This window comes from Crinia signifera, chromosome 7 (assembly GCF_055691185.1).
Source record: "Crinia signifera chromosome 7, ASM5569118v1, whole genome shotgun sequence".
Lineage (NCBI taxonomy): Eukaryota > Metazoa > Chordata > Amphibia > Anura > Myobatrachidae > Crinia > Crinia signifera.
The window spans coordinates 30,415,173-30,431,783 of record NC_139223.1 but is presented as its reverse complement, the minus strand read 5'-3'; the positions used below and the strand labels follow the sequence as shown (position 1 = coordinate 30,431,783).

At 43.7% G+C, this 16,611-nt stretch overlaps 2 protein-coding genes across 2 annotated transcripts; one reads left to right on the top strand and one right to left on the bottom strand.

The window, feature by feature from the left end:
• Positions 1-209: 209 nt before the first annotated feature.
• Positions 210-9,226, bottom strand: LOC146020011 (syncytin-1-like). The gene is made up of 2 exons (XM_083152752.1): positions 9,117-9,226; positions 210-2,813 (listed from the first exon to the last, which is right to left on the bottom strand). The coding sequence occupies exon 2, from the start codon at positions 2,450-2,452 to the stop codon at positions 518-520; it is 1,935 nt and encodes a 644-aa protein (XP_083008878.1). The 5' UTR covers positions 2,453-2,813; positions 9,117-9,226; the 3' UTR covers positions 210-517.
• Positions 9,227-12,130: 2,904 nt separating this feature from the next.
• On the top strand, positions 12,131-13,090 carry LOC146021145 (olfactory receptor 1M1-like). The gene has a single exon (XM_083154943.1). It carries the CDS (start codon positions 12,131-12,133, stop codon positions 13,088-13,090), a length of 960 nt encoding a protein of 319 aa, XP_083011069.1.
• Positions 13,091-16,611: the final 3,521 nt, after the last annotated feature.

Here is a 16,611-nt window from a genome sequence, read left to right as displayed (position 1 = left end):
GAGGTGGACTCTAACCTACCTCTGGATAGGGAGTTGGACTTTAACCAATCTTCCTTTATCCCTTCTTCCTCAATTTGGTGGCCCCCCTTAGAGCTCCGTGAGTGTTAACCCTGTATATGCTGATCAGAAAAGAAGACCATCATGTATGCAAGGTACAACACTGGTTTATTGTTTACACATACAGCATATTTATACAGTATAGCATGCATGGGCTCGACAAGAGATGATTGGATGATACAGGGGTGTAGCAGGGAGGAGTTCCAGTTACTGTCTAGGGGATATATGTTATTATCATACAAGGACATGGGAGAACAGACAGTTTTTGTAGAAAACATATGAAATACATCTTACAGGAAATAACCTTGAGCAACGCAGCCTTGAGCAGCAGCAGACTGTCACAAAGCAGAATAGAAACTTGTAATTTTCCACTCACTATAAGGCATTTGAGACAAGATGGAGAACAGCATACAAAATGGTGCATAAATCCTTTCAATCCCCTCTTAGAATCATAATTTATTTAAATTATTTGATTCTCACGTGTGCTTTTCCTTTTAATACGCTGTTCCCTCACATATGTAGCATAGTCATCGGGTGTAGGGGTTTCAGAGGAAAGATCAATATACATAATAGCAACAGGTGTTGTGGTACCTAGATATTTGGAAACTATTCTCCTGCCTAGTGGAAAAATACAGTAAGCAACGATTATGATGAACAGAAGTACAGTAAGTGTAATGATACCTAGTTGAGTTAAGGCATGTTTCCAGTTGCTCATCCAGCCGAACCAAGCAGCCCAGGGGTCAGTGACACCTGAGTTTTCCTTGAGCTCTCGGGATAAGTCTTCTAATTTTTTAATGGCTAGTGTGACTTTGCCATTGGGACCTGTATTGTCAGGAATGAAGGTGCAACATCCTGCAACTGTGTTTATGTATACACATGTACCACCTTTCTCGGCCAAGATCATATCCAGGGCCATGCGATTCTGGAATGTCATCTGTGATGTGGCCTCCAGTTGTTCTGCAATACCTTTCAAGGCATCCTTTGTATCATTAACAAATCTCTGTTGATTATAATACATATAGTTTATCCATGCAACATTCTTATTGATTGTAACCTGGGGCAGCAGAGATTCAAAGCCAGTAGCCACTTCATCTCGGGCCTTGAACTCGTCTGGGACACCCCGGGGTACACCAATAGTATCAATGTATACGTGTGGGTCAAAGCTTTCCAGTGGGGTACTTCTCTTTTGTCTAGGGTGTGGGTCAGGTAGGGGTGAAGGTGTTTCAATGGCTGTTGGCAAAATATGGATAGGCATAATGATTTTTGAGAGAGCACATTCGCCTCTCCATACACTGTCAAGCTTTGCTCTAATTTTCATGTCCCCACAAATGAAATAAATGTCACCAAGGGATTTCTTCATGATGGGTAAGGTTACATACCTACGGATGGCACAGTAACCATCCGGGAATGTTTTCAGATCTACCCCCTTAGTGACATTAGAACAGTAACAAGTATAGTTGCCTGGATATATGGTGATTGTGTTACCTGGATTGGTGTTTTTTCCTAAGATGGGGTAGTTCTTCTTCCATAACTCACATTCATTATCTTTAGTTTTATTGCCAGTGTATAAGGTAAAAAAACATTCATCCTCTGATTCTGGTATGTTAAGGGGGACGGTACCAAGGTGGGGTCTGGACTTAGCACATACATAACAGTCAGTTCGGTTAGTCTGTCGTGCATTGTATTTCATCCATTCTAACCAAAAATTCACATCAGCTAAACCTGTCTCTATGGACATGGTGTCCTCATATGTGGGATTACTGATAGCAACCATATCTTTAAAGGTACTTATGTGTGGTTTGAATGGGGATAATGGCTGGGGCCTGGCGGGGGATGGTGGCTTACGGAGGGAAAGGTATTCCTGATTGTTAAACATATCTTTGAGATAGAATTGTTGTCTATCACTGGCATATCCACCTCCCCACCATACCCCTAGAACATACATTCCAGCATCACTGGGGCTGGGATTTTCAATATTTATAGTGCAATAATAGTCATATCTACCGTCATCCTTAGTGATAGTCATCCTAGAAAGTAATGGCTTACCATACTTGTCCTTTCGATCAATAGCCAAGGTGGGTTTGTATGCCCAGTCGATACCTGAATTCCACCCCACTGCTCCCCAATAATTGCAGTTATTTCCCCAATAATAATCATCTGTGACACAAATATATACATTTTTAGTCTGGCTGAGAGCTGATTTGGATGGCATGGACCACATGTTACTAGGTATGACCGTATCATAGTTTATTCGGTAAGTGGCCACGCGAGTGGTAGATGAATTGTACCAAAGGGTAAGCACATCATCCTGACTGGTAATATCCACTTCTGCGGTACAGAAATTATAAAGAACAAGAGCGAGTAAAGTCAGCAGAGCTAAGATAGGGGGAATCATTTCCTTCAAGGGTCCTCTCGGCCTCAGTAGGAATTCCGTTTTCCTCGATGTCTGGATCCCCTACCGGCAATTCTTCTCCTCGTAGGAGGTCAGAGTTATTAACTCCCGTTAGTACCTCACTGGTCCGGTCTGTGTCAATCTCAGGATCAGTGTCGACCTCTGTGTCGAAAGTAGTTGGAGTAGGGATTTTCTTCACTCTGGATGCGTGGATCCACGTTGGGTTGTCATCGGTGAGCACAGCAGTTCTTGTCACAGCGACCACCTCTGTCTCAGGACCGTAGGAGAAATCACCTGGATTCTTGTTGCGTGGAAGGACTTTAACCACAACTTTGTCTCCGACTTGGAATGGATGTGTAGGTTTCTGTGGATGACAAGGATTTTTAAGTACAACTTCATGTTCAATTTCGTCTAGTCTGTGTATTAAAGTCCTTACATATTCTTCTCTGATTACTTCTAAATCTCCTGCTTGTGTGACTAGTGGTTTCCTTGCCCAGGGGGTGGGGAAGGGGCGTCCCATTAGTATTTCAAAAGGGGAGTAACCTAGAGTCTTTTGTGGCGTCATTCTTATTTCAGCTAACACAATAGGAAGGACTTGCTTCCATTTTGTGAAGGTGCCCCCAGTAGCCTTTCTCAATTTATCCTTCAAAGTGCGGTTCATGCGTTCGACAATAGCTGAACTCTGTGGGTGGTACGGAATGTGGAATTTCCAATCTATTTGGAGGGCTTTAACTAGTTCCGCAGTGACTTTGGCAGTAAAAGCAGAACCTTTATCACTATTGATTTGTAGCGGGCATCCCCAGCGCGGAATGATCTCCTGCGTGAGAATGCGGGCTACAGTTTTTGCATCTTCGGACTTTGTTGGATATGCCTCCGGCCAGCGTGAGAACATATCAACTATGACCAAAGCGTATTCCTGTTTCCCTGTACCTGGTATATGGGTAAAATCAATCTGCAGGTGAGTAAACGGAGTGGTGGCGTATTCAAGATGTTGGTGTTTTGCTTTATTGGGATTGTTAGGGTTGTTTCTAAGACACACAATACATCTACTAACATATTGGGTGACAAGTTCTTTTGCATTTGTGATGTAAAAATCATTGGTGAGGAGCAGTGTTGTCGTGACTTTGCTGTGGTGACCTACTCCGTGATAGTGTGCTATGAACAGTGAGGCACTTGTTTGGGGGATACAGGGTTTCCCCTCTTTGCAGATTAATCCAGTCCGTGGATTCTTCTGCAGAATTGGGTATGTCCAATCTGATAAATCAGAGTTAGAGGCAGTTGCCTGTAATTCTGTAAGTAAGTATGTGTTTTCTAGTGACGGTGGTGACATTATGGTAAGTGTGAGGTTGTATGTGGATGTGGCAGCAGCTTGTTTTGCAGCAGTGTCAGCGAGGGCATTGCCCCGTGAGATATCATCTTTTCCACCAGTATGTGCTTTGCAATGGAGAATGGCAATGTGTGAGGGCAATGTGATTGCGTGCAATAAGTCAGCAATAAGTTGGGCATGTGAGATGCCTTTTCCATCAGCGCCTGTGAAACCTCGGCGCTGCCAAATCATGCCGTGGTCGTGAACAACGCCATAAGCAAATTTGGAGTCTGTGTAAATGTTGACAGGTTTTCCTGTGTACAAGTGACAAGCTCTGGTGAGAGCGATTAGCTCAGCAGCCTGTGCTGATTGCAGAGGAACTGCTTTTGCTTCAAGGACAGTTTGAGGAAGTTTAACTACTGCGTAGCCTGCCTGGTATGTTTTGTCATTTGGTCGACTGCAGGAGCCGTCGACAAAAATTATGTCGGCGTCGGGTATGGGTACAGCCGACATGTCACTTCTGGGTGAAGTTTCTGAGTCGATTGTCAGAGAACAGTCATGTGGGGGAGGTGCTTCGTCATCAGGTCCTTTTAAGCCTAAAAGGGCATTAAGTATGGGCACAGGTCCTTCTGTATTTGTAGCATATTTGATAACAAGTGATGGGTTACCTAGTAAGAGTACCTCGTAACCACTAAGTCTTTGGGCCGACATGTGTTGCGTATGTAAGCCTTTTAAGATGGACAGGACGTTGTGGGTAGTGTGAAGGATGGTGTTGTGTCCTAAAGTGAGTGTGGCAGCCATTTCAACAACCATTGCACAGGCAGCCAGCGCTCGAAGACAAGCAGGCATTCCTTGTACAGTGACCGGCATTACCTTTGAAAAGAATGCGACAGGGCGCATTTTGCCTCCATGACCTTGGGTGAGCACGCCCGCCACAGTTTTACAAGTGTCCCTTGCAAACAAATGAAATGGCAAAACATAGTTGGGGAGACCAAGCGCGGGACTTTTAACTAACATTGCTTTGAGCTTTTCATATGCAGAAAACATTTCATTTGACCATTGTATGACTTTGGGTTTGTCTTTGAGTGTGCACTGTCTCAAGATATTATCGTAATAGGAACAATCAGAAATCCACTGTCTGCAGTAGTTTACCATACCCAAGAAAGACAGCATATCCTTCTGGGTAGCTGGGGTGACCAGGCCCAGTACAGACTGTATGCGTTGTGGACTGATTTTCCTTTCTCCCTCAGAGAGCACAAAACCCAAGTAATTGACATGCTTTTGACACCATTGCATTTTTGTTCTGGACACTTTATGGCCACATTCACATAACCAGTTCAATAGTGATATACCATCTTCCCGGCTGGCCTCCTCCGTTGGACTACAGAGTAGCAGATCATCTGCATACTGTAGCAGGACTGAACCACAGGGGGGGTGCCAGGGTGCCAATGTGGCTTGGAGGACTATGCTATAGACCACTGGGGAGTCAATATAGCCTTGTGGTAAACGACACCAAGTCATTTGTTTACCTTCAAAAGAGAAAGCAAAAAGTAATTGGGTCTCTGCATCTATTGGAATGCTGAAAAATGCATTTTTCAGATCTACAACTGTGAAAAATGCTGCGTCTGCAGGGATGGCTGAAATGAGTGTGTTAATGTCTGGCACTATTGGTGCAATTGGGACTATGAGGTCATTTACCTTCCTCAAGTCCTGTACAAATCTAATACTTCCATCAGCCTTAGCGACCGGGTTGATGGGTGTGCAGTATGGTGAGATCACATATCTCAGTATGCCTTCTTCTAAAAACTCCTGTATCATTGGTCTAAGACCGTCAATTTTCTCTGATGATAAAGGGTATTGTTTGCTGTACACGTGACTAGAGTCTGGCTTGAGTTTGGCTTTGTATGGTGTACAGGGTATGAGGCCTGTGTCATAGGGACCCTTGGCCCAAATTTCTGCATTGATTTTGTCAATTGAGGTATCAAGTGAATCTTGGGACATTAGGAAGTGTGGTGAAGTGACGTGAAGTCCACTTCCTTTGGGTGAGGGTGTAATGGAGATGTGGAATTTGTTGAAAAGATCCCTTCCCAACAAGTTGACAGGGCATTCTGAAATAACCCTGAACTGATGTTCTCCTAAGTAATGTCCGTTCATGGACTGTATGGTCAGTTCGTCAGTCAGATAAGTGTCAGTGGGTATCCCATTGATTCCCATTGAAGGAGTAGTCTTTTGCAATTCACCATCATAGTGTAATGAACACAGGACACTGGTTGTGGCACCGCTATCTACCAAAAAGGGTAGCTTCTTTCCATTAACATATAAAGTGATAAGGGGTGCGTCTTCCCAGTGTGTGGTGAATTGTACAAAAGATAGGACACCCTCCTTCGGGCCCCGTCACAAGGTGGGGTCGGACCAATCAACTCTAAAACGTACATGTTCTTGGACGGGTGTGGGGCCACGTGCTGCTCTGGGTGGCCCTTGTGTGAAAGATGGTTGCTGAGACCTGTGTGTGCCTGGTGGAGGTCGATATGGTTGTTGTGGTCTTTGGGGTGGGAATGGGCATTCCCTAGCCCAGTGTGTGTCTTGGCCACAATTGTAACATGTTGTGTCTTTTGCTATTGTGCCAGTGTTATTATCTCTGTTGTAAAGAGGGGCCCGATGGTGTTGGTGTGGTGGGCCTTGTGGTGGTCTGAAGGGTTTCCTTTGACCATATTGGGGTGCCCTACTCTGTCTATTTGATGGGCCCCTGTTGTCTTGTTGATAACTGTGTGTTGTGACAATTGTCTTTTTCATGTCAAAACATCCAGCTGCCTCCTTTTCATACAAATGGGTCTCAAATTCTTGGAGGGTGTCTGAAGTCCAGGAAGAGATACTTTGTTTAACTGGCGTGGAAATGGAGGGGTGTAGGTTATTGATAAAGGTGGAAATGAGTAAGGGGAATATTTCAAGAAATAGTCCCGCTTCCTCAGTCCAGCATCTTTTAAATCTCTTCCAAAATTCAGTGACTGATTCAGTGGGTTTTTGTTTACACGCCACTGCGACAGGCAATGAGGACCTCATTTTGAAGATCTTGGTCATCCCTGCTTCTATTTCTGTCCACATTGTGGCTATTGCGTCTGAATTATTTAAGGGGTAGTTTGCTGTTCCTACCGTGGTTGTAATGTTTTTGAAACTTTTGATCTTATCCCAATCCCACGCATGGTGATGGTCGATTACATTATCGACAATCAGTTTTATGTCATCATGGGTGTAATTTCTGCCTACACATGCTTTCTTCAGATAGGCAATGGTTCCTGCCGCGGTTACAGAGGGTTTTGGGCAGTGTTTAATGATCCTATTTAGGTCTTCTATGTCAATTGGTTTAACAAGTAATTGGTCACCAATTGTCATGAAGGGACAGTATTGAGTTGTTGTGCCATCATAGGTGGCACCAGATTTTGTTGTCTTCGGGCCAAGTTCTGTAGTAACTAATGATTTGTCTGCTGATACTCTGGTGCTTTTTGCTAAAGGTCCTTTCTCTTCTCCCTCTAACAAAGGCATATCCTCGGTATTAGTTTCCTTTTTATCATCTAATTTAAGATCTGGTTTGGGTGGAGGTGCGGTAGGATGTAGAACATGGTGACCCACGGCCATCAGTTCTGTATCCGTGAGGGAAGGGTATACTGGACTGTAAGGTGGAGGTGAAAGGACTTTAAGTTCCTTATTGATACGAGTCTCCTCTATTTTATGGAGTTTTGCAGTGACGTCTCTAATTTTCTTTTGTTTCTTTGTCAAATTGGTGTCATGCCAGAAAGGTGCAATAATAAGCCATTGTTCACCTCCTGCACGCATGTATTTCATATCCCAGGTGGGATCTCCTGTATACCAGGGGAAGGCTTCTTTGTCCCCAAGACAAAGACCTTTTATCATTTGCATAAAGAAAGGATAATTAGAGCCGTCTCTAGGGAAGGGGTTGGGACTACATTTTTCCGACCAACCTGCCAGGTTATCTACCCAGGGGTCAATTAGGAAATAGTCTGTAGAAGAATTACGGGCTACATATTCCTTACAAGTTTCATTGGGTAAGGGTGGTGGATAGGAAATTATTTTATTTTTACTAATTTTTGAACCCATGTTTAGTTTATGTCCTTTTATGTTTGTGTGAGAACTTTCTCCACCTTTTAATTTGTTCCTGATGTTCAGGGTTTTGACTAAAGTCAAGGAAATAGAGTAGTTGTCTACCTTCAGGTAACTTGTGGATCTGGTCTAAAGTTTCAGGACAGATAATAGGATATGTGAAAAGGTTAATTGGTATATCTGTTAAGAAAAATGGGTATGTCTGATCAATGTATTTTTCAATAAGTCCTGTATCCAAATGACAACCCAATATAATAACGGATTCTAAAACGGTGCCATTAGATGATGTCTTTGTTGTGAGTTTAAATCTTGTGGGTTCTCTAATGACAGATGTCAATTTGGGCCAATAATCGTCTCTGTCGGGGTTATGGTACCAGAGGACGATACTACATTTACAATTTAAACAAGTACCTATGTATGGATGTCTGGGGTGTGACATAGACGTAGATGAAGTATGAGAATGGATGAAATATGAGAGCGTGAAAAATTCTTAGTATCCAGACCAGGGGCGCCGTTTCAGTAAGGCAGGAGTGTACCTACAGCAGCAGACTGAAAGGGTTGGTCTTTATCTGAATACTGTGTGAATTATGTATTCACTTTATACATCTCATAAAAATTAATGTTTATGATTGGTTAGTTATAACCACAGACTGTCTACGTGACAGTGGATAGAGTCAAGTGGTTTTATCCTGAAAACTGCATATTGAAGCCTCACGTTGCGTTACCCCAAAGAGAGGGGAGCATATAGTCCGCAAGTCTGTTGGCATACAGTAATCAATGAGACAAGAGAGAGAAAGAGTTAGTGTGCGTCAACTTACCAACCGCACAAGATGTACAAGTTAAATACATATATCGCATGTGTGTTCACTTACCAACCACACAAGGATATTACACGTAATACAACTTATACTGTAAAAAAAAGGATAGTAAGAAATGGCCATATAGAAAAAAGGGCGATCAAATTGAGGTGACTAATGAGCGGACCCCTTAGGTCACTCTTTATATATAGTACCAGATCACTGATCTGCGTGTGCACACTATAAAACAACCAGCTGAAACTTTACTACTTTTGAAGTAAAGGTCTATACGGATTCAGGATTCGATATGTCCGTGATCCGAGAACAGGCAACAGACCACGTATGGGTGTCAACAGTTCAACGGGAACGAAGATCGAAATCCCGGACGAGCCCCCAGCTGTTGGGAGGTGATACTTTAACCTACCTCCTGAGGTGGACTCTAACCTACCTCTGGATAGGGAGTTGGACTTTAACCAATCTTCCTTTATCCCTTCTTCCTCAATTTGGTGGCCCCCCTTAGAGCTCCGTGAGTGTTAACCCTGTATATGCTGATCAGAAAAGAAGACCATCATGTATGCAAGGTACAACACTGGTTTATTGTTTACACATACAGCATATTTATACAGTATAGCATGCATGGGCTCGACAAGAGATGATTGGATGATACAGGGGTGTAGCAGGGAGGAGTTCCAGTTACTGTCTAGGGGATATATGTTATTATCATACAAGGACATGGGAGAACAGACAGTTTTTGTAGAAAACATATGAAGTACATCTTACAGGAAATAACCTTGAGCAACGCAGCCTTGAGCAGCAGCAGACTGTCACAAAGCAGAATAGAAACTTGTAATTTTCCACTCACTATAAGGCATTTGAGACAAGATGGAGAACAGCATACAAAATGGTGCATAAATCCTTTCAGTGCTGTAATGGGTGAGGGGTGCTGTTCTGTGATGGGAAGGGGTATTATGTTGTGAGGGTAGCTATGCTGAGAGAGGACCCACCCTGCTCTGTCTAACTCTGGCAGTTGCAGTTTTGCCAACTGTTACAATACTACCTAAATTGTGTGTGTGTGTGTGTGTGTGTGTGTGTGTGTGTATATATATATATATATATATATATATATATATATATATATAGGGGGGGGGCCCTCAGACGTATCTTGGTATAGGGCCCCAAGATTTCTGTTGCCGGCCCTGGTCCCAGCAATGTGTTAATTTGGGCAAACACTAAGCTCTTGTACATGAAGGTATTATTCAATCTATCTACAGGGTTGCAGTCAAGTCAGGACACAGCAGGGAGTATTCAGTGTGCAAAAAATGGATGGCATACAAGCAACAAACCAAGTTCAAATGAGAAAAAAAATAAACTATTTTTCCATCCAGCGTACTGTATGTATGCAGTGTCTCATTGCCTCTGTGTACTGACAGTCCAAGTCTGGTGCTACAGTACTTGGGTCCTAGGAACCAGCCACCTTTTGGCATCAGCGGCCTGAGCAGCAGACAGAGCAGGGTTTAAATCCCTGCTATTGCAATCAGACCAATTCTCAACTGTGGCTGTGAAGGTCCAAAAACCTGGACTGGAGCAGTTTGCTTGAGAGCCCCCCCTTCTCTCCCTCAAGCACACCTCATTGCACTGAACCAAGCTCTCTTATCTAGCTACAAAGCACTTTCTCTGAGGCTGGACAGCTTTTCTTTAACCTCCTACAGTGGAGATGTGATCAGGGAAATACTGCACTCCCTGGTTAAGCTGACCCTGCTTCACCACAGTAAGTGGTGACAAGAAGCCTATTAAATTCTCTTTGATGTGAGGGAGTACATTCACCAAAATGGGAGATGTTGAACTTAGCAACCAATCATATTCCACTTATTTATTTTGGACGACATCATATCTTCAATAGAACTCGCATCTTAGTAAATGTACCCCAAAATTTCCAAAATTAACATACCCAAAATGTTTACAAGCCATAGTATAAATTGTATATGAGGTCTGACAATTAGGTTTGCAAACTCACTACTGTGTGCTTGCTGTGGCAGCACTGGACAGAAACCTCATTATGACGTATCACAGCTGGATTATTGTCTGTGTGTGTTATGGTGTGCCACCACAAGAATGAAAGTCATTGAACGAAAACAAACAAAAATTAAATTTCTTGTTAAACATGGCAAAAGTAGAGCTGTTGAAGCAAGTTTTGGGGGATAATTCTATGAAGAAAGCAGTAGTTTGCAAGTTGGTGAAAGCATCACTGATGATCAGGATGCCAGTAATGATCAGAACTGAAGAAAACATTCCAAAAGTTCACCAAATTGTGGGTGAAAACCATTGTTTGACTGCCAGGAGCACAGCAGGACAAGTGAACATTGAGCGAGAAACAGTGGTGAAATCTTAACTAAGGATCTTGACATGAGGAAAGTGTGTGCAAAAATGGATCCAAAGGATCTTACCAAAGAACAAAAACAAAGAAGAGTCTTAATTTGCCGAGACCTTTTGGAGAATCAAGATGACATTATGGGCAATGGCATCATAGATGACAAAACATGAGTCTACTAATATGACCCTGAAATGAACGGCAAAGTGCACAATGGAGGACTACGAGTTCTCCAAAATCTAAAAGTTCCATTGGTCCAAATCAATAGTCACAAAAATGTTGATAACTTTGATATTAGAGGAATTGTTTATTATGAGTTTGTACCTACTGGCCAACAGTCACCCAAGTTTACTATATTGAAGTACTGAAAAGCTGCATGAAAAATTTAGATAAAAACAACCGAACTTGTTGCCAACAACTCAAGGATCTCGCATCTCAACAATGCACCAGCTCACACTGCACTGTCAGGGAGGAAATTTTTAGTTAGTAAACAAATAACTGTATTATAACACCCTCCCCATTCACCAGATCTACTAGTCCCCAATTACTTTTTTCTGTCTCAAAATATAAAGGAAATATTAAAAGGAAGGCATTTTGATGGATATTGATGACAGCAGGATTAATATGATGGCTGCTCTGAAGGCCATTCCAGAACAATAGTTGCAAAATTGTTTTAAAAGGGTGGTCGAGAGACTGGCATAGATGCAATGAGATATGTAGCATTTTTACTGTGATTAGTTCACAAACGTAATTGTTAGACCTTGTATATTCTGTAGCAACATGTTCATTTTGGTGTGCCGCCAGAGAGGACCTTACATCTGGGACAGATACCTGTGCGGAACTGATATTAGAATATAAGACTCTGTCACAAAGAGGTAAGATTGGACATTTTCCTAGTCAATTACCAAATTGGTGCCTTTTTAAGTGAGAACTTGTTAATTGTACAGATGAATGAATCTCAACCCAGCACATTGCACTACAGTACGTAATGGTTTCTGTGATCTCACATAAGAGCTTGTGTCAATGTTACAGTATTCTCATAATAATATATAACATCCTATTATTATTGTCTTATAGACTGGTGACAGGACCTCATGGAGAACTTCACGTCTGTTACAAAATTCTACTTTTTGCCATTTTCTATGAAAGCCGGTGCTAATCCCCTCATATTCTATGTTTTTTTGGGAATATATCTGTTTGGAGTCCTGGTGAACACGGCTATAATCACAGTGATATGTCTGGATTCCCGTTTACACACCCCCATGTATCTGTTTCTCTGTAACTTGTCCTTTGTAGACATGTGCTACACAACAGTAACTGTCCCCAAATTGCTTTACATATTACTATCCGGGAATAACACAGTGTCCTTCCCACAGTGCTTCACTCAGATGTACTTCTTCTTCATAGCCGCCTTAACCGAGTTTACCCTTTTATTTGTAATGAGTTACGACCGTTACATCGCCATCTGTCATCCCTTACACTACCACCAGATACTGAGCAAGAAGGTCTGTATCCTGATTGTGACCATGATCTGGATATGCGCATGTCTAAACTCAATGTTGTGCGTATTTTCAGTTCTTCACATGTCCTTCTGCCGTTCTGCCACCATCCATCAGTTCTTCTGTGATGCAAAAGCCCTGAGTGACATCTCCTGCTCTGGAACCAGCATGTTCTACATTGTCACCTATGTCAACATATTGTTATTTATAGGGTGCCCATTATTTAGCAATGTGGTGTCATATATAAAAATTATCAGAGTTATTTTGCATATCAAATCAAGGGAAGGAAGAAGAAAAACGTTCTCCACCTGCTCATCCCACCTCACCGTCATGATCATCTTCTACAGTAACTGCATGTCCGCATACTTGATGCCGCCATCAGACCAACCCATTGTTCTAGAGCAGGTCTTTACTGTGCTGTATACAACAGTTATCCCCATTGTGAACCCTCTCATATATAGTCTACGCAATAATGAAATAAAGAGAGCTCTTTGGAGATTAGTGGAAATGCTGGTAGCCACTCATAAGCCTATACTTAGGCTTTTCTCTGTATGAGTGTACATATTGCAGCTGAAATCTAAATAATAATTACTACCAGGACTGCCTGGGATTGGCAAAATAGGCAGGACCCCTCACACTGGAGATGAGATAGACTGAGGTCCTCCCATCCTCCACCACTGACAGTGCATGTGTAGTATCACAACTATGAGCTACAAAGCAGTTAGTAACATGCAAGAAAAGGCCCATACACACACTGGGCGACTTTGAGCTAAAAGTCACTCAAAACAGCAGGTTTGAGCGGCTTTCAGCTCAAAGCCGCCCAGTGTTTATGCCCCAGCGATGAGCGGTGAGCGTTGCTGCGGGCTGCCGCGACATCGCAGGGAAAGCCGTTCATCTGCTGGTTATACCAGCAGATGAGCGGCTTTCAAGATGGCTTTGCATAGCACTCCGCTATGCAATGCCGTCCTCCTCCCTCCGTCTGTCCCCACAGCGATGATTTTCATCATCACTGTCCATACAGGCTGGGCATAGTCGCCCAGTGTGTATAGACTTTAATTCTTCCAGTTGAGCAAAATCTCTAGCCACTTTTCCCAGTTCTCTTCAGCCTCAGTCCCCTATTTCTGCAGATAAAGCCAACAGTGTCTCTCCAGCTCCAGTCAGTCCCCCTTCTGTCTCTCCAGCCACTTTCTCAGACCAGCTCTCCTTCTGTGTCTCCAGCCAGCACCTCTTCTGTCTCTCCACCCCAGCTTCCCTCTAGCTCTGGAACCCCCCCACCCCCCCTTATGTCTCCCCAGTCACTGTCTCCAACCAGCCATCCTTCTGTGTGTCCAGCCAGCCCCTGCATCCCGTCTCCAACTGTCACAGACAATTACCTTCTCCCTTGTCTCCTGGCTGAGACTGTCCTCCAGGCACTGTGGGTGGCTCCTCTGTGTGACAATGGTGTGGTATGATGTCGCGCACTCAATTAAGAAAATGCTGTTGGCAACTGCTGGTGTCTGCCCATCTTAGAAACATACCCTCTAGTGTGGTGCCCCACTGCTTCTACTTTCATGCAATCCCAACAAGATATGTACAACAGTGAGTCCACACTTTTGTTGTAGAATGTATTTAAATCAACTTTCAGAAAAGACAAATACCTTCTTTTTCCACATAATCTCCCTGCTTCTCAATACACTTTGGAGGTCATTCTGGTTGACTCGCAAAGCAGTGAACTAACACGGCCCTGTGCCCGCACGAACCCCCACTGGACTGCAATTGTTCCCGCAGGCATGTGAATGGATGTTTTCTGTATCACTTGCAAGTTTGCATGGGGGACCGATGTTTTTCGTGTGCATATGCGCGTAATGATTTATGTGCACGTGCAGGGTCCCTGGGTGAACAGCCGAGTCGGGTGTCACCCATGGGAACGAGCAGCATTTAATGGGCATCCCCATGAAAATGCTGGGAATTCCCATGGGAATGCGGGCGTGCCGATGTGTGCCGGGGGCGGGCGGAGGGAGTCTCATGATGTCAGCCGCCCACCCTGTCTTCGGCCGGAATACAGCAAATATAAGTCAGTCTCCACTGACTTGTATTTGAGAGGCCCCTCGTAGGGTTGCAAGGGGCCTGGCCAACCTGTTGGCTCCCCTGATCAGCAGAATTCATCAGGCAATGGCGATATTACTTGTTTTCAGTTAGTGACAGGAGCTAGGTATTGGCTTACCTACATTTATTTACATTTATTTAGCATTCTGGATGAACATTTTTGCACCAATTTACTGTAAGGGTGCTTTCAAGGAAGGGATTCCGGTGGGGTTGGGGAAGGACTGGTACATGAAATGATTTGTGATCCTTTCTGTCTGTGCAGTGTTCCGGGAAATAATGAAACAAGGACTGCTGATTTTTAAGTGACTTAAGTGATTTATTTTTCTATTGTATTATTATATTTGTATTATTATTTTAGGAAATACATTTATTTATATCCTATGGGACAAGGAAATCACATACGTTGGATAAAGATGAAGTATTGGTCTTTATTTTGGAACAGGCAAAACAGCTTACCAGGTAATCAGCATAAGCAAGCACGGTTACAGCATTGCAGCATACAGGTGTCACAGCATAGTACAAACTCCTCAGTATCATAATCAGAATAATTTATTGGCCAGGTAGGTTCAAGCCAGTCAGGATCAAATTGGGGCTCTTCCAATGCCATGACAGAGATGATGAAGGATGCTCCAGGAACAGGCAGAGGCTAGCCAACTTAAGCTATGCTGTGGCCTATCGCAGTGGGAAGATCAATATTAATGTGGATGGCCTATCCCGCCAGCCCACGGTAGATGTTGAAGAGGAAGAATGAAGATGTGGAGACTCTGGTGTTCAAAGCTTCTCGGCTCCTGCTTGAAAATGACCATAACAAAATGGTTGACCCTAACAGCAGACCATTTTTGAGGATGCTAGAGGAGGCCGTCGCCAACTCTAACATCCTCAAAAAGTGTCTGTTGTAAGGGGCAGGTATTTTGTTATGGTAATTTTCAAGCAGCAGCCAGGAGGAGCGCCGGGACACGGACAGCAGACAAGGAGATTTGCGGGTCCCGGCGGCAGGATCACGTTTGAGGGGTAAGGCAGGCTGCTGCTTCTGAGCAGTGCAGCGTAACAATAGCCCCAGAGACCCCCGGTGCCCACCCTAAACTCAGAGCCTCCCCGCGACTGCGGGGTCTGCGGGGCTATTGTTACGCCACTGGGAAGAAGTCCAGTTATGACACTACACTACCACGGGGTAATATCACACATATACTGTGTGAGGAATTGCGGTGATAGCGGTAATCGCACTGTCCGTGCGTGTCACTTAGCGGCCCGCTTGGGCATCTCATGTGTTTATATGTCACCTGGCATTGTTTACAAACATTACTGGACATGGGCACCACCATGACACCTGACGATCAGCTGACCGCTGTTCACCTATCCAGCAACCATAGTGTCTCCAGGTAGTATCACATGACACAAGTAGAACCAGGCAAGGTTACTTTTTAGTTCTGTCCAAATTGCTGCTGAGGCCAGCAGCCAATCTACATGCACATTGGGGGATATAAGCAGGACTCCCACAATCCTCCAGCACCTTGAACAATTGTCTTCCTCCTTTGTTTAGTCCCTAGAGTGCTCCCAAGGCTCCAGGCTCTTCCAGTGTTACCAGCTACTTATATTCTGCTGCTGCTCACCTCCTGGTTATTCTCCTGCTGACAGATTGACTTAGCTATACTATCTACAGCTTCCATCTCAAAGTCTCAGTGCCCAGTCCAGAATACCTCAGCGCAGACCAGCCTGCTCCATCGGTTATCAGACCGATCATCGATACCCAGCCCGATACTAACCTGCTACTTCAGTTCTCAGAGGGGGTGGGTTTGAGATCTGCACACAAGAAAGAAGAATTGTACCCTATTGGATCTGGGTGTTTAACGCTATATTGGATTCAATTAGCAGGGGTGCTATCCTTCCGACTAAATACAATAGTTGCGAACAAAAAGAGAGAAAGAAAAGTAGTCGTAGCGGATGCACTCCGGTTTTGGGTTAATTATTATTTTGTGGAGAATTTCATTCAG